We start from the raw sequence: 22,567 nt of genomic DNA, 5'->3' as shown, positions 1-22,567 counted from the left end.
AATGCAAATTGAATAACAATTTGCCATTTGTTCATATGCGGAACAAACCTTCAGTCTTAATAAACAATAGGATAGACTTATATTTGCAGGGAGGTAGAAGTACCCTGAACTGGCTGGGGGTTTAGCCAGCCCAACCATCCTTCTTAGAAGAACAATTTCTAAAGGAGGGGTCATAGCCAGTGAGAGAATAGGTAGACAAATACCTAAAAACTCCTCCTGCTGGATTCAGTACAATTTAGTATGGCCATATTCATTGCAGATAAGAAATTTTGTCTGTTCCAGTAACAAACCTTTCAAGCCATAATGATTTGTTAACACTTCCCGCTCCCTTGCTTGAGGGAGGAGTATATGCTACAGAGAAGTAGATTTGTCTATTGTATAGGAACACAGCAAATAACTATCACCAGTATAACTACCAGACTCACCTGTATCAGACCAGTTCCAGCATATGATGTGTCTATTCTACGACCTGCCAAAAGGAAGACGAAAGGAACAAAGGGAAAGACAGAGACCAGCCAACTTACTCATTCTCTCTTCTACACAAACATCTTAAGTAAGATACAAATTGCCCTGTCAGGGGCTGGATTATCCTTCAAATTAAAAGAAGTGAACATAGTTTGACATAGTCAAGAGTCAGCGTTCAAAATTCTATGAACAGACATGTTCTTAAAAGTCAGAGAGGAACTTAAGCCTATGATGTCATGCACCCAAGGGTGTACTGTCTCCATAATAGAACTAGGGAGTGAGGAATATGCATGAGTAATCACACCATGTAGCCAAAAGGAAATTGGGTTCTTGGAAACTTCCTTTCTGACACGACCCATACTGACAAAAAGTCTTCGACACCTAGGTCTAAGGTGACGAGTCCTTTTTAGATAGCAGCGAAGAGCCCTGATGGGACAAAGCCATAGTTCCTGCAGGTCACCGTCCACAAAGTCATGCATTGAGGGAATTGAGAATAAGGCAAATCTGTCATCATGCACCGAGGGATTCTGAGTTTTGGCTACGAATTCTGGGACAAACTCGAAGGCTACAATCCCCCAAACCCCTAGTGTGTTTTACATCATAACTCAGGCCACGGAGTTCTCCAACCATTTTTGAAGATACTACAGTCAACAGGGAAACTGTTTTCAGAGTCAGATTCCTGTCTGATGACTGATGTCAGTGCTCGAATGGAGCTCGAGTGAGAATTCTAAGGATAAGGGACAGATCCCAAGTTGGAGGTTTGAGCTCTTTTGGTGAACAGGATTGCTCAAAACTCCTAAACAATAGAAATCTCCCTGGACGAAGTAATGTCTATGCCCTTTAGCTGTAAAACTAACCCTAATGCAGCTCTGTATCCTTCAACAGTCGAAAACGGACAGGCCTTTCTCAGCTCTAAGAAAGACGAAGAAGTCCAAGTGGAGAAAAACCCCTTCGATGAAACCAATCACAGTAGACTGCCCACTTGCACACATAAAACTGTTGATGAAGACTTCCTTAAGATAGCCTAACATGTGACCCATTGCTATGCTAAAAAATCCTCTTGCTTGCATGAGAGACTTGATAGTCTCCAGCCATGAAGAGACAGGGACCCTATTGAATGGTGGGACCTTTCCACATGAGGTTGGCAAAAGTGATGCCATGGAGGAATTTCCCTTGATACCTCTGAAAGCAGATAAAGAAGGTCTGGGAACCACTCTCCTTGAGGCCACAGAGGAGCTACTAAGGTCATCCCGAGATTTCAAGAGCTCATTATCCTGTTCAGGACTTGATGGATCAGGCAAAATGGAGGGAAGGCGTAAACATCAAGATTGCCCGAATGATGTTGATGGGCATCCTCTGCTAATGCCAGAGGATCCGGAACTACTGACATGTAGGCCTCTAGCTTTCTGTTGGAATGGGTTGCAAAAAGATCTAACATGGGGTTTCCCCAAAGAAGAAATAGCTGTTCACAATGTCCTGATGTAGAGACCATTCTGTGCCAAGGATTTGATTCTGTCTGCTTAGTTTGTCGGCCACTACATTCCTCTTGCCCAGAATGTATCATGCTACAAGCTCCACTGAGTTGTTGATAGTTCACTGATGTCTCTCTACTGTCAACGAGTGGAGTTGGTGAAACACTACCTTTCCCCGTCTGTTGACATTGTGGTAGTATAAAAATGTTGTTTTTCTGTGAATATTTGATTTTTTCTTTATATTATTTTGTTAGTTATTAGGCTGATTAGGTTAGGCCATTTTTAAACTGTAGTTTTTTAAGATTTTTTTATTAATGTTGGTCTTATCTTTTTTTTCATTGCAGTTTGGTAGATGGGATTGAGTAAGAGCTGAGGTTCCCCTTTACCTGTTTTCGATGATGGAAGCTGTGAGACAGTTTTGCCATTTGGATGTGGTCCTTTTTTTCTGAGCCCAACGGCAGTATTTGAAAATTAGTAAGTCATTTTTATCATAAAAATATATTTAGTCATGAAAATAAAATGAAAATGTTTTAATAAGTGAATCTTGCTCTATGAAACAATTTCCTATTTAGTTAATTTTCTGCTATATACTACTTGGAGATAAGCTCCACAAAAAAAAAAAAAAAAAAAAAAAAAAAAAAAAAAAGTAAGGTGACGTCATGGTGATAGTACATATTTTTCTTCTTATTTCGTGAATGAATATGCATTTATGATAAAAAATTAGTTACTGTACTGATTACAGTACCATACTGTAATTTCCAATGTAATCATATCACAATAAAATAATCAATACATACTGTAAAATTGTCAAGTGTATTTTTGTCTTTTGAAAAAAGCTTTCCCTAAAGAATTATTCCTTGAAATTTGAATATGCTTTTTATAAGGAAGATATGCCAATACAGGCAGTCCCCGGGTTACGACAGGGTTCGGCTTACGACGTTCCGAGGTTAAGGCGCTTCTCAATTATATTCATCAGAAATTATTTCCAGGGTTATGAAGCATGTTCCAGGGTTATGACGCCTACAATGCTGATCTGGCACAAGAAATATGAAACCAAAAAAACAAAATAATCAATATTTGAAGGTTTTTTTATGAAAAATGCAATAAGAATGCAGTTTACATAGTTTTTTAGGGGACAGTCCGCTATGTTGAGTATTTTTTTTTATTATATAAAATACATAATTTCCATATATGTTTTAGATATATATAATACCTTCATCATACAAAAATTTCAAGTCATTTGAGCATAAACTTTTAGTTTTATTAGCAAAAATTATAATTTCAAAAAAAAATTTAGGTAGCGATTTCTCCGCTAATATGACATCAGTTGTATTGAAAATCATACCATAAAAACTACTATATACGAAACTGTGAGAACAGAATTTTTATTTTTTATTTTTTTTATGGGATTTTTTTTTGTTAAACACTCAAAAAAATCTTAAAAAAAAGAAAGAAAGAAAGAAAAAATTGGCTCACAAGGAATTATGGGATTTTTATTCCTCTTTCCAATGATATCTTTCTCTCTAAAATTGGATAATAAATAACCGAGTGATGGCTACCAACATGCGAATAAGTATGTTTTTGAGTTATGAGCTCCCAAAGATTTGCTATGTAAATTTTTGCTTTCTTATAAAAGTCAAAACAGCATTATTATAATTACTTTATTTATACTTTTATTGTTGATTTCTACATCAAGGATCCTGGTCCTCCCCCTAAAAGTGGTTTTAATACCCTAAGCGTGACACGAGACAATGATGCTGACAATGATGCTGACGGCGTGACATGAGACAATGAGGGAGCTGATAACAACGAATTTTCGTGTTTTTCTTTCAGCACACTCCTGGCCTTCGCTAATTTTGCTAGCCTTAGTTGCTGAGTAGCCTTCTTGATCTTAGGTAACTTCAGCATTGCTATAAGTTCACTAAGAAGTTATAAAAACAACGTAAATAGCTAGTAACCAAACGCAAGAGCGTAAGTGCGTGCAACTACAGGCGGTCCCCGGGTTACGACGGGGGTTCCGTTCTTGAGACGCGTCGTAAGCCGAAAATCGTCGTAACTTTTAATGCTTTGGGTACATTGAAAACTATGTAAACTGCATTCTTATGGCATTTTTCATAAAAAAAAACCTTCAAATATTGATTATTTTGCATTTTTGGTGTCATATTTCATCTCCCAGATGAGCGTTGTAGGCATCATAACCCTGGAACATGCGTCGTAACCCTGGAAATAACGTCTATTGACAAGCGTCGTAACCTCGGAACGTCGTAAGCCGACACCGTCGTAACCCGGGGACTGCCTGTACTTTGACGTCTCTGGCGTAACTGAGTCATTCTCTGAGTCTCGCGGCTGGCCTATAAATAACCGCTCTGAGTAGCTCGCTCTCACACTACCTTTCATTGCTACCAGATGTATGAGAATTTCAAAAAAATCTGAAAAAATCGCTGTATATATGCAAAAATAACCACGCAAAAACGATCCTGTCAAACTCAGTCATACAGACAACGCAGTTACAATGACGTCATCATTTATAAACCGCTATATCTTCATTATTTGTAAAAATAATTGGATGAAACTTCTGGTAAGCATGCATGGCATGTTTCTGCATAGATACAAATAATAACTCAATTTTTTATTTTTTCAAGTTGACATGTCATCCACCACAGCGGAGGGTCCCCTTAATGCACCCAAAGTATTAAAAGTAATGTTTTCTTAAGAATTTTGATGATGTTCCAGCTTACGACGATTTTCGGGTTACAACACGTCTCAAGAACGGAACCCCCGTCGTAACCTGGGGACTGTCTGTACTAATATATAAGATAGGCTTTTTATTAAGAAGATATGCCAATAACATATAAGGTAAAAAATGGTTTTATTACGTTTTGCTTTGTCACCAATAGCAAAGAACAATATTACTAAAAACACATAGGACAATTATCATTTGTACACCTATATGATAATGAATGTTTAATTAAACATTAATATGTATTATCCTCAATGTTATTACTATCGCAATTACATTACTATTAAAATTTCTGAAAGGTTGCCGAACAATAAACATCGCTGTGAATGCAACCGTATAACTGGACTTTTACATTTTGTTCGCCTGCCATTCCGCGTTAAAGGTTGATTTCATTGATATGAAATTACTCCTTGAATAGGTTATTTATTATGAAGAATATGCCAATAATATATAAGGTGAAAATGATTTTATTACCTTCATGGTCAGTTTTTATAGCGTGAATCTTTTCATTCATGTCAATGGTTATTGGACCACGGCCGAGGCTTAGCCTATCGATAATCATCATTACACAACACAAACAAATCACCGATGCTGTGATTCATACCCACGATATAGACTGAGAAGTGGTCTAAGGAAAAACCTGTGGCTAACTGATACAACGACTACTGATCCATGACTAAGGGATGACCCACTGTACTAAGCAAAAAGGACTGTGTCAAAATCGAGAGCAGAGCACTGGGCAATATCTGAAAACCAGTGAAAATGACTAAGGAGTGCAAGGGAAGAAAGACTGATAAGTAGATGAAAATCCAGAAATATACATAGACAGGAGATTGACAAACAGAATAGAAAAATGGCTAAGTGAATGAATGCACTGATAGTAGATGAGAGAGACTAAATAACTGGCCAGTGATGAGACATGGCAATAGCTGCAGAGGGGAGAACTCAAGGAAATAGAAGGAATGCTAACAGTGGCACAAGATCAGGCCCTAAGAACCAAATATATCCAAAGAATGATATATGGAAATAACATCTTGCACATATGCAGGAATTGCAATGTGAAAAACAAGACCATAAACTACAAAGCAAGAGAATGTCTGGCACTTACACAGAACCAGTACAAATAGAGGCATGATTCAGTAGTAATGGAGCGAGTGCAAGAAAAAACAGCTACCTTGCAGTAATAAGTGGTAAGAACACCAATCTGAGGGGGTGATAGAAAATGATCAGGCAAAGATCCTCTGGGACTATGGTATCAAAACAGATAGGGTGATGCATGAAACTGATTGACAAAACTAAGAAGAGAATATCACCCATCGATGTCACAATACCATGGGATACCAGAGTAGATGAGAAAAAAAGAGAAACAATTTATAAGTACCAAGACCTGAAAACAGAAATAAAAAGGATATGTGATATGCCAGTGGAAATTGTAGTACCCATAATCATGGGGACACTAGGTACGATCCCAAGTTCCCTGAAAAGGAACCTGGAAAAATCAGATGCTGAAGTAGCTCCAGGACTCATGGAGAAAAGTATGCTCCTAGAAACAGCACACATAGTAAGAAAAGTTATGGATACCTAGGGAGGCAGGATGCACCTCAGTGCCCCACACTACAAAACCACCCAGTCGAATAGCATGATAATAATAATAATAATAATAATAATAATAATAATAATAATAATAATAATAATAATAATAATAATAATAATAATAATAATAATAATAATAATTGCAGTGCTACTCTTCAGAAATCTTAAAGGAAGTAATAATTTTTCTTGCTGCAATGGAACTAACACCAATGAAGGCAAGTCTACCAATTGCTGTGGAAATCCTCCACTGCTGTAGAAAAACCTTTAGAAAACAAAACAGAAATATTTTATTCTCAACTGTGGAAAAGCAAGGAATTAAAAATGCAACTGCAAACTACAGAACTCCAGTGGAGAGCTGCTAAAGGCTTGTGAAATGTAAGAAATGTGGCATTTGGCTGCCGAGGGCTTGAAAATCCATGAATGCAAGCATGAAGCTGATGTTTACAGCTGTTCTTATTTGCTGATGTGTCCAAAATTAATTCAACCACAAAATGGGGGATACAGTATAAGTAAGAGGTTTGTTGGGACAAAAACTGTTTCAAAATACAATTTTGTGAATTATAAAACCCATATCCTTGGTTTTCCATCCTTTAATACCATTTATCATAGAAACTTTTAATTATCCAACCATTGAGATAATATAAATAAAACAGATGATCAGGAGTGCAAACAGAACCAACTCTTACCTTTTTTGCTGCAACATGCAAAGGCTGAACACATCTTGTTATACAAATCAACAACATTGCATCCGAATCATATCTTTTCACATCTACAAAGTTCTGCTTATAACTGAAAATATTCAGAGGACTAAATGTTGTCTGAACAGTAACAAAGCAGTTACTGCCATGAATGAATGCAAAAAACTTTCTAAAAAATCTCTCAATTGATTATAACAGTATGTATCTTTGTAGTCATACTCATAATTTTTGGGTATATTCAGAAGCCCTGGGAACTGCTATGCACAAATGGCCTAGTGTTAAGTTGTTAACAGCAGATTACAGAAATGTCAGAGAATGAAAAATGATATTGTTAAACTACAATAAAGTTTTGTACATACTTACCTGGCAGATATATACTTAGCTATAGTCTCCGACGTTCCGACAGAATTTCAAATCTCGCGGCACACGCGACAGGTAGGTCAGGTGGTCTCCTACTACCGCCGCTGGGTGGCGGGCGTATGAACCAATCTATCTCTCCAGCCAGATTTTTTTTCTTTCACCTGTCTCCTGAGGGGAGGCTGGGTGGGCCATTAGACGTATATATCTGCCAGGTAAGTATGTACAAAACTTTATTGTAGTTTAACAATATCATTTTTGTACATGAACTTCCCTGCCAGATATATACTTAGCTGATTGGTACCCTTGGTGGAGGGTAAGAGACAGCTAAAGTAATAAGGAGAGATAAGAAACAACTGATGTTGTAGGATATAAATAACCTTGGTTCTTACCTGTTCAGGCAGAAGACTTCATTGATACTGTCTCTGAGTCTGCGTTGCCTGGAGAGCTACAGCTAGGACGTGACCTGATGCTGAAAGACTCTCGGATCTACCACTGGGATATATGATCCCTTTGTGTGGTAGAATCCAAGTCGGATCCTGTTAAAGGGAGTTCGTCCCTATCTTAACAGGTCCTAACCACTACTACTGCAAGGAGCCACACTCATCAGACCACCTAACCAAACTACTAAAGATTAGTATTACGACCTAAAGAGATGCCTTCATGCATCCTCTTTAAGGCAACCAACAACAACAAATACAAGGGGAAAAAATTTATACTACTAAACAGGATGAGTTCCAGCTCCCTGCCCCAGCACTGAATCTGCAGATACGTACGGGCCCAAGGCGAAGCATTTTTCGTAAGTGATTCTCACATCACGTAAGTAGTGGTTCGCGAACACTGACTGACATCTCCAGAATGTTGTCTCCATCAGATTTCGCACGGACATATTCTTGTTGAAAGCAAGAGAAGTTGCTATGGCTCTTACTTCGTGTGCTTTCACTTTAAGAAGCCTAAGATGTTCTTCTCTGCAGGATCCGTGTGCTTCTTTGATGAGGCTTCTCAAGAAGAAGGACAATGCGTTCTTCGACAATGGACGAGTAGGCTCTTTTACTGAACACCACAGGACCTCTCGGTTGGCTTTCAGTTGCTCTTTTCTTCTAAGGTAGTATTTCACCATTCTCACTGGGCAAAGAGTTCTCTCGGGTTCTTCTCCTACCAAAGAAGATAACCCACGAATCTCGAAGTTCTTGGGCCATGGACTTGATGGGTTCTCGTTCTTTGCAAGAAAACCAGGAAGGAAAGAGCAAATGAGAGAGTCCTCCTTAAAACCCACATTACCATCAATCGCCTGAAGCTCACTCACTCTTCTGGCGGAAGCTAGAGCCATCAAAAACAAAAACAGAGTCTTCCTGGTAAGGTCTCTGAATGAGGCTGAATTAGGGGGTTCAAACCTAGAGGACCCAAGGAATTGAAGGACTACATCCAAATTCCAGCTAGGTGTCTTAGGAGACTGCATTTTCGTTGTATCAAAAGACCTAATAAGGTCCTGTAGGTCCTTATCTTCCGATAAGTTGAGGCCCCTGTGCCTGAAAGAACATTCGCCAACATACTACGATAGCCTTTAATTGTCGAAACGACTAAGCCACATTCTTGTCTTAAGAATAAAAAGAAGTCTGCAATTTGATTCACAGAGGTACTGGAAGAGGAAACGTTATTCCTCTTGCACCATCTTCTGAAGACATCCCACTTCGACTGGTACACTCGTAAGGTGGAAGACCTCCTCGCTCTAGCGATTGCCTTAGCAGCTGCTGACGAAAAGCCTTTCGCTCTGACCAGTTTCTGGACAGTCTGAAGCCAGTCAGACTGAGAGCGGGGAGGTTTTTTGTGGTACCTGTCGAAGTGGGGCTGTCTGAGTAGATCGCTCCTTAGAGGAAGCGATCTTGGAAAATCCACTAGCCATTCCAGCACCTCTGTGAACCAATCTTGTGCTGGCCAAAAGGGAGCTATCAAAGTCATCCTCGCGGAATCTGACTCTGCGAACTTTTTTAAAGTCAACCCCAGAATCTTGAAGGGGGAAATGCGTATACATCGAGTCCTTTCCAATCGAGTAGGAGAGCGTCTATCCCTATTGCTCCTGGATCCGAGATGGGCGAGCAATACAGATCCAGTCTTTTGTTCTTTGAAGTTGCAAACAGGTCTAAGAGAGGCCTGCCCCACAACTTCCAAAGGCTCTGGCAAACATCTTGGTGCAGAGTCCACTCTGTGGGAAGGACCTGATCTTTCCTGCTGAGGAGATCTGCCCTTACATTCCTTTCTCCCTGTACGAATCTGGTGAGAAGTTTTATCCCCCTTTCTTCTGTCCACAGAAGAAGATCTCTTGTTATTTCGTACAGAGAGAAGGAATGCGTCCCCCCCTGTTTCTTGATGTATGCCAGAGCCGTGGTGTTGTCCGAGTTTATTTGCACAACTGCTCCTGTCACATCTGACTCGAACTCCTTCAGAGCAAGCCACATGGCTATTAGTTCTTTCCTGTTGATGTGCCAGGAAGACTGGTCCCCACCCAGGTTCCTGACACCTCCTTGGTTCCCAGAGTCGCCCCCCACCCTGTTTCCGACGCATCGGAGAACAACACCAGGCTGGGGTTCTGGGATTGAAGAGGCAGTCCCTGCGAGAACTTGTTGGGATCCGCCCACCATGCTAACTCCTTCTTGATTTGATGAGAAATTGACAGGGAGAACTTCAAATCCTGAGAAGGACGACTCCAATTCCGATGAAGAAAGAATTGGAGCGGTCTCAGGTGCAACCTTCCTAGGGGAAAAAATTGCTCCAGTGAGGAGAGCGTCCCCAGCAGACTCATCCACTCCCTCACTATGCATACTTCTTTCCCTAAGAAGGTTGTTACTTTTTCGAGTCCCCGGGCTATCCTCTCCTGTGATGGAAAAGCCCGAAAACTCAGAGAGTTCATCTGGATCCCCAGATAAACGCACTCTTGAGCGGGAATCAGACTTGACTTCTGCAGATTGACCAGAAGTCCTAAGGAATAAGTCAAATCCAGGGTTTTCTTCATGTCCTTCAGACAACGATCTCTGGAATTGGCTCTTATAAGCCAATCGTCGAGATAGAGCGAAATCCTCACCCCTTCTAGGTGAAGCCATTGTGCCACATTCCTCATGATGGCCGCAAAGACTTGGGGGGCCGTGGAGAGGCCAAAACACAGGGCCCTGAATTGGAAGATTCTTCCCCCCATCATGAATCTTAGAAACTTCCTCGAGGAAGGATGGATTGGTACGTGGGAATAATTAAGCGTCCTGTAAGTCCAAGGACACCATCCAGTCCCCTGGACAGAGTGCTGCTAACACCGAGGCAGTGGTCTCCATCGTGAACTTCTTCTTTTCGACGAAGAAGTTCAGGGCGCTTACGTCCAACACCGGCCTCCATCCCCCTGAGGATTTCGGAACTAGGAACAGGCGGTTGTAAAAGCCTGCCGAAAGATGATCTGCCACTAGTTCGATCGCCTCCTTTTCCAGCATCTGATCTACCGCTAGTCGGAGGGCTTGATTCATGATGGGGTCCCTGTATCTGGCCGTCAACTCCCTCGGGGTATTCGTCAAGGGAGGCCTCGAAGAGAACGGGATGAGATAGCCCTTCCTCAAAATTGACAGGGTCCAGGCATCTGCGTCTTTCTGGGCCCGGAGACTTCTGCAAACTGTAAAAGCCTGGCGCCTACAGTTGTCTGAAGGACTTGAGTCTTACTTGGGAGGTTTGATTGACTTCGTAAGTCCTCCCTCTTCTATTTGGTTTCCGACCTCTGAACGAAGAGGATCTAGAGGTAGAAGCCCCTCGAAAGGGTTCCTGAGAGGTCGGCTTAGCTTTCTTCGTCTTAGTCTGGAAGGTAGGGCGCGGCTTCCTTGCAGACTGCGCTAGAAGGTCCTGCATAGCTTTGGCAGAGAGAGCCTTCGAAATGTCTTGAACCAGGTGTTTAGGAAACAGCTGCGTAGAGAGAGGGGCAAAAAGCAAAGACGATCTCTGAGCATGTGAGACAGACTTGTTAAAAATGAGCAAAATACTGATCTTTTCTTCAAGACCCCTGCTCCAAACAGTGAAGCTATTTCGCTGGCCCCATCCCTCACCGATTTATCCATACAGGATAAGACACAATTCAAATCCTCCGGAGAAAACGTGTCCGGTCCTTGAGTTTTCTTGGCTAGGACTCCGAGGGACCAATCGAGAAAGTTGAAACTTCCAAGACTCTAAAAAATGCCTTTTAGAATGTGATCTATTTCATTCATTGCCCACGTAGTTTTGGCCGAATTCAAAGCTGATCTTCTAGTGGCGTCTACTAGTGCCGAAAAATCTGCGTCAGCTGAAGACGGAAGGCCCAGTCCCAAGGGTTCTCCTGTCTCATACCAAAATCCTGTCCGTCCTGAAAGCTTCGACGGAGGGAAGGCAAACATAGTTTTCCCCGCTTCTTCTTTAGTACGCATCCATGAACCGAAACTCTTGAGCGCTTTCTTCATAGAAAGAGTCAGTTTCATTCTCACACACGAAGATCCTTTCGTTGCTTTCGCTGTGGAGAAGGAGGAGCAGTAGGGCTCAAAGACTCTCCGAACTCCTGAAGGAGAAGCTCTGTGAGCTTCTTGTACGAAGAAACTGTTGCCGATGTATTAGTTTCTTCCTCAGAGGCTTCCTGGTCTTCTTGAAGAGGAGTACGAGGATGAGGATCCTTATGAGAATCCTTAGATGATTTCCTAGCTGGGGTACAGTGCGATGAAGGAGACAAACGTCTTGAATGAGGAGAAGATTCCAAAGTAGAGAGGCGTACAGGAGAACGACGAGTCGTAAAAGAAGGACGCTTATCCGAAAATTCTTGTCTAATCTCGCATTCCTTCCTAAACGAAGACAAACTCTTAACAGCAAAAGAGGAAGGACTCCTTTCCCTAGAAAGACCACGTCTATCCCTAGGGAAACTACGAGAGGGAGAGCGCCTACTAAAATCCTGGCGCCGATCGTGAGGAGAGCGGCTACTAGGCGCCGAGCGCCTATCTGTCACAGGGCGCTTAGGGGAATCCTGGCGCCTACCAAGCGGCGAAACGTTGCTAAAAATAGGGCGCCTATCAGGAGCAGGGCGCTTGAGAGGCTCTTGATGCCTACGAAGCGGAGAGCGGCTGCTATGCTCCGAGCGCTTAAACGGAACAGGGCGTTCGACGAGATCTTGGTCCTTACCAAGGGGAGAACGTCTGTAAGGCTCCGAGCGCCTAACAGAAGCAGGGCGCTTGAGGCGTTCTTGACTTCTAGCAAGAGGAGACCGATCAGGAGTAGGGAGTCTCGAGAACGAAGAGCGCCTACTAGGAGAACGAAGCAAACGAGGATCAAGGCGTCTTTCTCCGGGAGAACAGCTACTAAAAGAAGGACGCTTACCAGGAGCAGGGCTCCTACTAGACTCTTGATGTCTTACAGGGGAGGAGCGAACTCCATGCGATGAGCGCCTACCAGTCACGTTATCCGACGCCCGACGACAGTAGTCGGAAGGAGAAGTGCGCCTACTTTCAGAAGGGCATTCCCTAGGTTCTCTGAGAAGGCGAGGAGAAGAAAGATGAGACGGAGACGACGAAATAAGTCTTCTATGACCTGAGCGACTCTCTCTTCTTGCACGAACTCTAGAAGAAGGAGAAACAGAAGGGGCTGAGCGTCTACCCGAGGCAGGAATCCGATCTGGGGAAATATCTTGATAGTCCAAGGAGCGCCTATCCGACGAATGGCGTCTCGACACCTCCGAGCGGGAGTGGTGTTCCTTTCGTGAAATGTTACGATGTGTAGAAGTATCCTCAAAAGAAGGAGATCGCCGATTACAAGGAGAGCGCTCTTCCGACGAAACGCGCCTCGATCTCTTGATAGGGAGAGACAAATCCTTCCTTCTACGCGATCTCGATGCCAAGGAGTCCGCCAAGGCTGTGATCTGAGCTTGTAGGCCCGCTAGCACTCGAGAAGGAGAGTCCCCAGGATCTTCTTCCGAAGCAAGCTCAGCGCGAGGAGCGGGAGAAGGAGGGCGATCACTGGATCTCCTAGGCTTCTTTGCTTGCAAGGAAGCTACATCAGAAAAGTCTTCTGGGCTGGACGCTAACGTACTGAAGGGAGCCTCCGCAGCCCTCTTCAACGGGCGTGACGCCTCCTTAGAGCTCCAACCACGCTTCGGCGAAGGAGAAGAGGATGACGAAAAACACTGACGAAGAATATCCTTCTTCTTACGATCCAAGGCAGCCTGGGAGCGAACTTCAGGATCTGCCGAGGGGACGCCTGACCGGTGGGGGCTCTCCCTAGCCCTCCTGTGGCTTTCGACTTTCCTCCTCCACTGGAACTGGGAGTCTGGAAGAGGTCTAGGCCTGGAGGCACTAAGGAGCCGGTCAGACGCACCCTCCACTTCACTGGGTACACTGCACTTATCATCACTGACACTCTTACCTTGATCAGTACGAAGATTCTTGTCTTCCTTAGAACACAGGAAGCTTTTGGGAGGCCGCCGCCTCGAAGACGATCTACGGCTTCGGTGCGGGGAGCGGGAGCTGAGACCTGGGAGGAAGGTTCTAAAACTACATTAATGTTAGTTTCATTCTCACTCATTCTCGACCTGCTCGAACTCCTTGAAGAAGCTTTATGTACCCTATCCCTTTCAAGTTTCCTAATATAAGAAGAAAGAGCCTTATATTCATCTTCGTTCAAAACCTCACACTCTTGACACGGGTTACTAAACGAACATTCATTCCCCCTACATTTAACACAGAAAGTGTGAGGGTCAACCGCAGCTTTCGGTAACCTCACCTTACATCCATCGGTCAAACATACTCTAAACAAAACCGGAGTTTTGGAAACAGAATCAAAATCAGACATTCTACAGGAAAATCCAGCGCAAAGTCAATAACGGTCCACAATCAGCGTATGCCAAGCCAAAATAGAGCGAATACGTCACCAAAATGTCCAAATCAATCTCCAGGCAAGCGAGAAAAGAAGAATATATCGGAATGAAACGACAACAGTTGTTATCGCTTCAGCGACAGAAAAAAATCTGGCTGGAGAGATAGATTGGTTCATACGCCCGCCACCCAGCGGCGGGTAAGGTAGACCACCTGACCTACCTGTCGCGTGTGCCGCGAGATTTGAAATTCTGTCGGAACGTCGGAGACTATAGCTAAGTATATATCTGGCAGGGAAGTTCATGTACAAAACTGGAATGTAGAGTACAGAGGATTGAAAAGTAACACAATCAAAACAAAGCCTATGGTGACTGGAAAGGAAACAGAAACATGTAGTCAGGAAAATGGTCATACAGTGGGGCCTCGCTTAGTCACGGATCAGCAATCACGGATTCAGTTAATCACGGGTTTTCCTTGGACCACTTCTCAGTCTATACCTATCACTGGTATGAATCCCTGGTATATAAGCCTCGTCCGGTTCCGATAACCAACAAATGCATGAACAGATTCACATTATGATATTAAACATTAACTGACATTAAAGGTAATAAAACCATTCTCACCTTATATATTATTGGCATGCCTTCATAATATGTAGCCTATTCATGGAATAATCCCACATAATTGACAAACTTGTAGTTGAGCGGCCAGCAGAAATGTAAACATTGAGTTACACTTAACAGCACCTTTGTCATTCTTAACCTTTTAGAAACGTTAATAGTATTATTGTAATTACAGTAGTAATAACATTTAGGAAAACATTAATTTTCAATTCGAACTTCTTTATTGTTTAGGTATAACGTAATCAAACACGGCAGTCATACAAACGATAATTGTCATAGATTATCGTATTGTTGTTTGCGATCGGCGGCAAAGCTTAAACGTAATAAAACCATTTTACCTTATGTATTATTGTCATAATTATATTCATAATAAAACGCATATCTTATATATTATTGGCATATCTTCATAATAAAAAGCTTCTTAAAGGAATAATTCCTTGGGGAATGCATTTTTCAAAAGACAAAAATACACTTTATATTTTTACAGCAAGCAACGATTACTTTAGTTTGATGTGATTACATTAATATTACAGTATGGTACTCTAAGCAGTACAGTAACTATTTTTTTAATCATAAACGTATATTCATTCACGAAAAAAATACGTATGACCACCGTGACGTCACCAAACCTAGTCTCCGTACACAATATGATAGTGGTTACACCGTTCAACAAACTACCGATGTATTTTTACGTAAGTATCCTCTAAATTCTGTCATAAATCACTTACTTTTTTGTGGAGCCCAAATACTACGTATATCCCGGAAAATTAACAAAATCGCGAATTTTATCATAGAGCAAGATTCACTAATTACTGTGTTTTCTTCTTCTTTTCATAACTAAATGATTTTTAGGATACACTCATTTACAAATGTTCAAATACTATGAATGTAAATAGCAAATTTCTCTCTCTCTCTCTCTCTCCTCTCTCTCTCTCTCTTTTATCACTTGCAGAAAAAACTTTAATACTGATCTATTATTATCGTAATAAAAGAACAAAAAGGTCTTTTATTCTTTCTGTGATTTACGAAACTGCTTCAATACAACTTTTATAGTTGACTCAATGATTATCACATTATAACAGTATACAAGAGAATATCTTATCACTATCCATGTTTCATTTCTTATCACCATAAAAATATTTCAAATACAAATTTCATTATGTATTTCTCGAGCTAAACTAGTAACAGTACGCTCGTCCTAAGCTGGTCTCTCAAGCTATTCAACAGTTACTCTCATCCCAAGCTTCTCTCTCTCTCTCTCTCCTCTCTCTCTCTCTCTCCTCCCATCTCGTCTCTCTCACCTCTCTCTCTCTCCTCCTTCTCTTTCTTTGCTTTTCTTTCTTTCTTTTAATCATCTTTGCAGAAACACTATATACTGATCTATTATTATCGTAAAAAAGAACAAAAAGTCTTTTATTCTTTCGTGAATTTACGAAACTGCTTCAATACAACTTTTTTATAGTTGACTCAATGATTATCACATTATAACAGTATATCAAAAAATAAGAATTTATCTTATCACTAACCCCCCCCATCGCATGTTTCATTTCTTATCACCATAAATATTTCAAATACAAATTCATTATGTATTTCTCGAGCCTATAACTAATAACAAGTACGCTCGTCCTAAAGCTGGTCTCTCCAAGCTATTTCAACAGTTTTTACTCTCCCCCAAGCTTATCCTTCTCTCTCTCTCTCTCATCTTCTTCTCTCTCTCTCTTTTTTCTTTTATCACTTGCAGAAAAAACTATATACGATCTATTTATTATCTAAGAAAAGATCAAAAAGGTCTTTTATTCTTTCTGTGATTTACGAAACAGTTTCAATACAACTTTTATAGTTGACTCAATGATTATCACATTATAACAGTATACAAGAGAATATCTTATCACTATCCATGTTTCATTTCTTATCACCATAAAAATATTTCAAATGCAGATAACATTATGTATTTCTCGAGCTAAGCTAGTATCAGTACGCTCGTCCTAAGCTGGTCTCTCAAGCTATTCAACAGTTACTCTCATCCAAGCTGCCTCTCTCTCTTCTCTCTCTCTCTCTCTCTCTCTATCTCTCTCTCTCCTTCTCTCTATCTCTCTCGCTCTCTCTCGTCTCTCTCTCCTCTCTCTCTCTCTCTCTCTCTCTCAATAAATATGAATTACTGAATCATAATACCATAAACTATTATGTACAAAGTTAATGATAATGATAATTCCATTAATAAATTAGTTTCTTTCGGCAACTAAATTGTTTTCCAAAATAATTCTTTCGGTAATAAACGTCCATCAGCTGATTCTAAACGTAAACAAAAGACAAAACTAGATTTTTATTGCGGTATTTTGCTGTTTATACATTAATATTATAGTTGGGTGCTGTAATCTTTACAGTAAATCATGTTTTTTTTATCATAAATATGTTCATTCACAAAATAGATATACTATGTACTTTTAGTTTGGTGCAGCAGCCAAATCATGAAAATGGAAAGGAATTGTTAGGTAATACAGGCGGTCCCCGGGTTACGACGGTTCCGGCTTACGACGTTCCGAGTTTACGACGCTTTTTCTTAAATATTCAATGGAAAAATCCGTCCTGGGTTACGACGCTTGTTCCGAGGTTACGACGCTGACGCTTCCGACGCTCCGAGTTAACGACGCTTTTAAAAAACGCATACTATGATAAAAATCCTTTATAGTTTAGCACAGTATATAATAAAAATAAGTTTGGTTAGATTACAACAAAAATTTTGAGATTATGATGATTTTCGACACTTTTTATGTTGTATTTTTCTATGTTTTTTAGTGACGCCTCATATGCGGAACTAGTTTCCGAGTGAATGAATACATACTAGTTTACATATAACAGTCCAAAAGCGCAAATAATGAAAAAATCATTGCTTGTTTCCAGTAATAATAACAAAACGAAGTTTCTGGTTAGATTACAACGCAAATTCAAGTATCCAAAGAGAGACATTATCCAGTAATTTGATCAGAGAGAGAGAGAGAGAGAGAGAGAGAGAGAGAGAGAGAGAGAGAGAGAGAGAGAGAGAGAGAGAGAGAGAGAGAGCGTCTTCCGACGCTCCGAGTTAAGGACAGAGAAGTGTTCGTTTCGTTAAACGGCCTCTGACTCATGCCAGTAAATGTTTTGTTGATACTAATAATATAAGCCTATTTAAAGATACGTTTACTTTAATTAGTCTATATGATACGTAAATAGTAATCAACTGTTCTTGTAGCCCTCAATATTTGGCAAAATCGAAGTATCCAAAGAGAGACATTATCCAGTACGTAATTTGATCAGAGAGAGAGAGAGAGAGAGAGAGAGAGAGAGAGAGAGAGAGAGAGAGAGAGAGAGAGAGAGAGAGAGAGGGGGAGAGAGAGAGAGAGAGACGCTTTGGCAACAATGGTCTCGGGGGTTTTTATAGCTTCCTTCTGCTTGATGATCGTGGATATTGTAGAAGGATTTCGACCATACTCGTTTGCCAAATCGACGATACGAACGCCACGTTCATGCTTTGCTATAATTTCATGTTTTGCTTCCATCGAAATCATTTTCTTGGGTTTTTTCTTATCACCTGCTTTGTCTTTAGCTTTGAGACCCATGGTTAATAATAAAATAGACAAAATAACACGAAAAATAGGCGCAAATACAACGAACTAAACAACGACGTGTTAACATGCAGCACCAACAAACAAACAGACTGAACGCCATTTATCGGTCGCCTATACAAACTAACACTCATCGCAAAATCGTATCTCAAATATTTCGTTGTATATCAAAGCTTGTATTTTCGCAAATTTTCTGTTATATCTCAAAACATTCGTATATTAGGGCAATCGTATGTCAAGTTTCCAATGTAATTTGATCAGAGAGAGAGAGAGAGAGAGAGAGAGAGAGAGAGAGAGAGAGAGAGAGAGAGAGAGAGAGACGAGAGGACGAGAGAGAGAGAGAGAGACGCTTTGGCAACAATGGTCTCGGGGATTGACGTAACGTTTATTTTCTGAACAGATAGGACAGAGAAGTGTTCGTTTCATTAAACGGCCTCTGACTCATGGCAGGAAATGTTTTGTTGATACTAATATATAAGCCTATTTAAAGATACATTTACTTTAATTAGTCTATATGATACGTAAATAGTAATCAGCTGTTCTTGTAGCCCTCAAGATTTTGCGAAATCACTCCAGGTTGTACATAAAACTTCAAGAATGTAGTGTCACCAGAGGATTACAATAGTTTTTACCTTCAAGAACCAGCATTCTTTTATGAAAATAACTCCAGGTTGTACATAAAACTACAGGAAACGACATGTAGTGTAACCAAAGGATTACAAGTAAGGTTTTTATAACTTTTTATTAGTTTAAGACATATTTCCAAGCGTCGTTCCGGCTTACGACGATTTTCGGATTACGACGCGTCTCAAGAACGGAACCCCCGTCGTAACCCGGGGACTGCCTGTATACTTTTGTTTGCTGATCTGATGAAGGGGAAATTGAAGATAGGAAAGAATAACTTTGAAACTGTCTTGAATTTAGTTTAAGGTGATAGTTGAAGACATATTTGGTGCTTGAACTAAAGTAGGCAGTTATAAACATTGAAATAGTGGTCTTGGGTGGGTTAATTATTAAAGTAGGCAGTTTAAAGCAATTTTTAGGGGTGGTATCAGGATAACACGGGTATTTACTTATCACGGGGGGTTCTGGGCCCTATCCCCCGTGATTATCGAGGCCCTACTGTATTTGGAAATTCTGGGACATGTAAGCCTCAAACGTAACATATGGTGTCACAAGAGATGCTGAAAATTAAAAAATATCCATGATAGGTATACAGGCAGTCCCCGGGTTACGACGGGGGTTCCGTTCTTGAGACACGTTGTAAGCCGGAACATCGCCAAAAATCCTAAGAAAACCTTACTTTTAATGCTTTGGGTGCATTCAAAACTATGTAAAATGCACTTTTATTGCATTTTTCATAAAAAACTTCAAATATTGATTATTTTGCATTTTTGGTCAATTTTTTCTGCCATATCAGCGTTGTAGGCGTTATAACCCTGGGAAATTCATTGTAACCCTGGAAATAATTTCTGATGAATATAATTGAAAAGCGCCTTAACCTCGGAACATCATAAGCCAAACCCGTCGTAACCCGGGGACTGCCTTATATGATTTCCAGTGACTGAGATGCCAGAGCTAATGTGGAAGAAAGAAGAGATGGTGGTGGAAAGGCAAGTATAAAGAGGGGTAGAGTACTTTTGTTACCTTGGAGACCCTAGTCTGTGAAGCAGGTATTGAGTGGGAAGGAAAAAATAGAAAGAGCCCTAATGAAGTGGAAAGATATTGCTGGCATATTGGTATATAATTGTATAAAATTATGATGCATGCATACTTTATGTACTACTCTATCCATGGGAACTAACAAAGAAAATGGAAAAATGAAGGGGATTGACAAGGATATGACTCTAATTATAATTCTAACTCCATAGTCAAAGTACAGTGGGAAAATCATATTTCAAATGAGAAGTTGCAATGAAATGGAAAACATACATAAAATTTCTTACAGACTGAAATTGTTTGGACATAATGAGCAACCGTTAGTCAATAAAGTAGAAATTAAAGTAATAAGATAAAGACCTGTAATAAGCCAAGGAAAATATAGATAAAGGTCACATTTAAGGACCTAAGTCAGATAGGAATTTAGAAGGAAAGTGCACAAAACAGAAGAGGGCGAAGAAAGCTTATTTCATGTTTAAGCCCACAAAGGGAAAATTTGACATAAAAATGTTAAATGATGATGAAGCACTTCACATACAAGGGTAATAAGCAAACTGGTCTTTGTCAACTTTAGCAAAGAGCTCCAGTGCTATGACTACCTTTTCCACATTAAACTCGGCTATGCTTGCAGTTGGGAGATCCATTTTTATAATCACCTCTCTTCATGCGTATCATCATTATTATACAATTATCATGTATTAAATTGAGAGTTTTTTTTGTTAATGAACATTTCAATTGTCTTCAGTCTCATAAAAAATAAAACCACAGTAACATACCATGCCTTTCTTGTGTAAAGTCACATTACTAGATTAACTAATTACTAAATCAACTCCCAATACGCAAGTATATCTGCTATCAACACCGGTAACTAACATTCTGCTACAAGCTGGAAATGTTTTGTATATAAAATATCAAAAGAAAACTTGGTTATGCAGCTGCAGTCCATGAAAACGGACAATTTTTCACAAGGGGAAAGTTACCTACCATGTGCTTTCTTAAGAAATTATAATATAACTTATACAAAATTTCTTGAGAAATTATAACTTGTATGACGTTAGTAAAAATACACTTCTTGTTCCCTTATACAGGCAGTCCCCAGTTATCAGCAATAAGGTTTTATGGGGGCTTATCTAGTAGTGAAAATTGCCAAAAATTGGCAATTTTCAGCACTGAAATGTGCCAAATTCCGGTTCAGTGCTGATACATACCTAACAGAGGTGCTGCGGTTACCTGCACCAAATTCCAGTTATTGGTGCCATATTCTCGGTTAGCTGCGATTTTCACTTATCATCAAACCCTCAGAACGGAACCCCCACCTGCTCCCGATAACCGGGGACTGCCTGTATGCAATTCATTGGAATGCAGAAACAATGAAATTACTACTGGCCATGTTTTAAGCAGATAAGAACACACCTAAAATCACTAATTAGAGAGGCAATAACTCCAAGAACTATGTACATAGCTTATTTACAAAGAGCACTGGCTGAACCTCCACTTAATTTGAAAGTTAACTCATGTTTCAGCTAATGTTGATCTGAACTCAGAATTTCCTTTCACATGTTCAGTTGTCGGTCTGTAATAAATTCAGACAAACTTCCATTTCCAGAAGTAACAAACTGAGACTAACTCAATTACATATCATACTGAAAGATCCAAATCTTCCTGAAAAGCCAAGAAAAATGAGGAAGCTTTAATTTCTATAAAATAGTTTTAAATAGTTTAATGACTTGTTTAAAATTACCCAAGGAAATAACAATGAACACCCATACTCTGCACCAATTTAAATTTCATTTAAATGTAAATGAATCACTGGCAACCTGCAAATATATGTTGAAGTCTTACAAAAAATATCCAAACCTTACAAGTCCAGTGTCATATTGAGTAAACCATAGACAGCAGTACCTACCTGGCTTGGATAATAGGCCACTAAGATTTTCATCCATTGGATTCGAATTCATTAGAGCAGTTAAAACCTTCAAGCCATCATCTATAATCAAGGCTTTTACTTGAGCTAGTGTGTAAGCTTGTTCCTTCCTACTAAGCAACTTCAAAAGGCCTATGGTTGTTGATATCATTATGGTTCCACCATCTGAAACAGGCAATAGTTTAATTAAATATATAATCAAAATAAAAAAATATCCCTTGTGAAGTCAGTTTAGTTTTAGATTACCTTAAATGGTACCCAAAATACTACAATTATAGAATATCCTTCTTAAGGTTATTCTTGCTAAACTATCCTCTTTATTCAGCAGGCAAGACACTGACTGTGACCCATACTCCTTCAATAGCCCTAACAAACACAGTTCAAGGATAGGGATTTCTGAAATAGCATATCAGTTCAGTTCATTTCTTTATCTCATTGCTAAGATCTGTACATATAAAATTACAGTGAAACCTTGGTTTTCGTACATAATCCGTTCCAGAACCCCTCATAAAATCCAAAAAGGACAAAAAACTGCAACAATAATTTCCATAAGGAATAATGTCAATACAATTAATGTGTTACA

The 22,567-nt window shown here is 40.1% G+C and overlaps 1 protein-coding gene across 1 annotated transcript in view; it reads right to left on the bottom strand.

Annotated features, from left to right (window-relative positions):
- LOC135205599 (uncharacterized) overlaps window positions 1–22,567 on the bottom strand; it is a 349,446-nt gene that overhangs the window by 165,493 nt on the left and 161,386 nt on the right. The window contains exon 7 of the mRNA XM_064236373.1: window positions 21,967–22,149. Coding sequence (XP_064092443.1) covers window positions 21,967–22,149 — 183 coding nt within the window. The remainder of the gene's footprint in view (window positions 1–21,966; window positions 22,150–22,567) is intronic.

Source organism: Macrobrachium nipponense, chromosome 24 (genome assembly GCF_015104395.2).
Source record: "Macrobrachium nipponense isolate FS-2020 chromosome 24, ASM1510439v2, whole genome shotgun sequence".
Classification (NCBI taxonomy): Eukaryota; Metazoa; Arthropoda; class Malacostraca; order Decapoda; family Palaemonidae; genus Macrobrachium; species Macrobrachium nipponense.
Note: the sequence above shows the minus strand (reverse complement) of the source record. Positions and strands in the feature narration are given on the sequence as shown.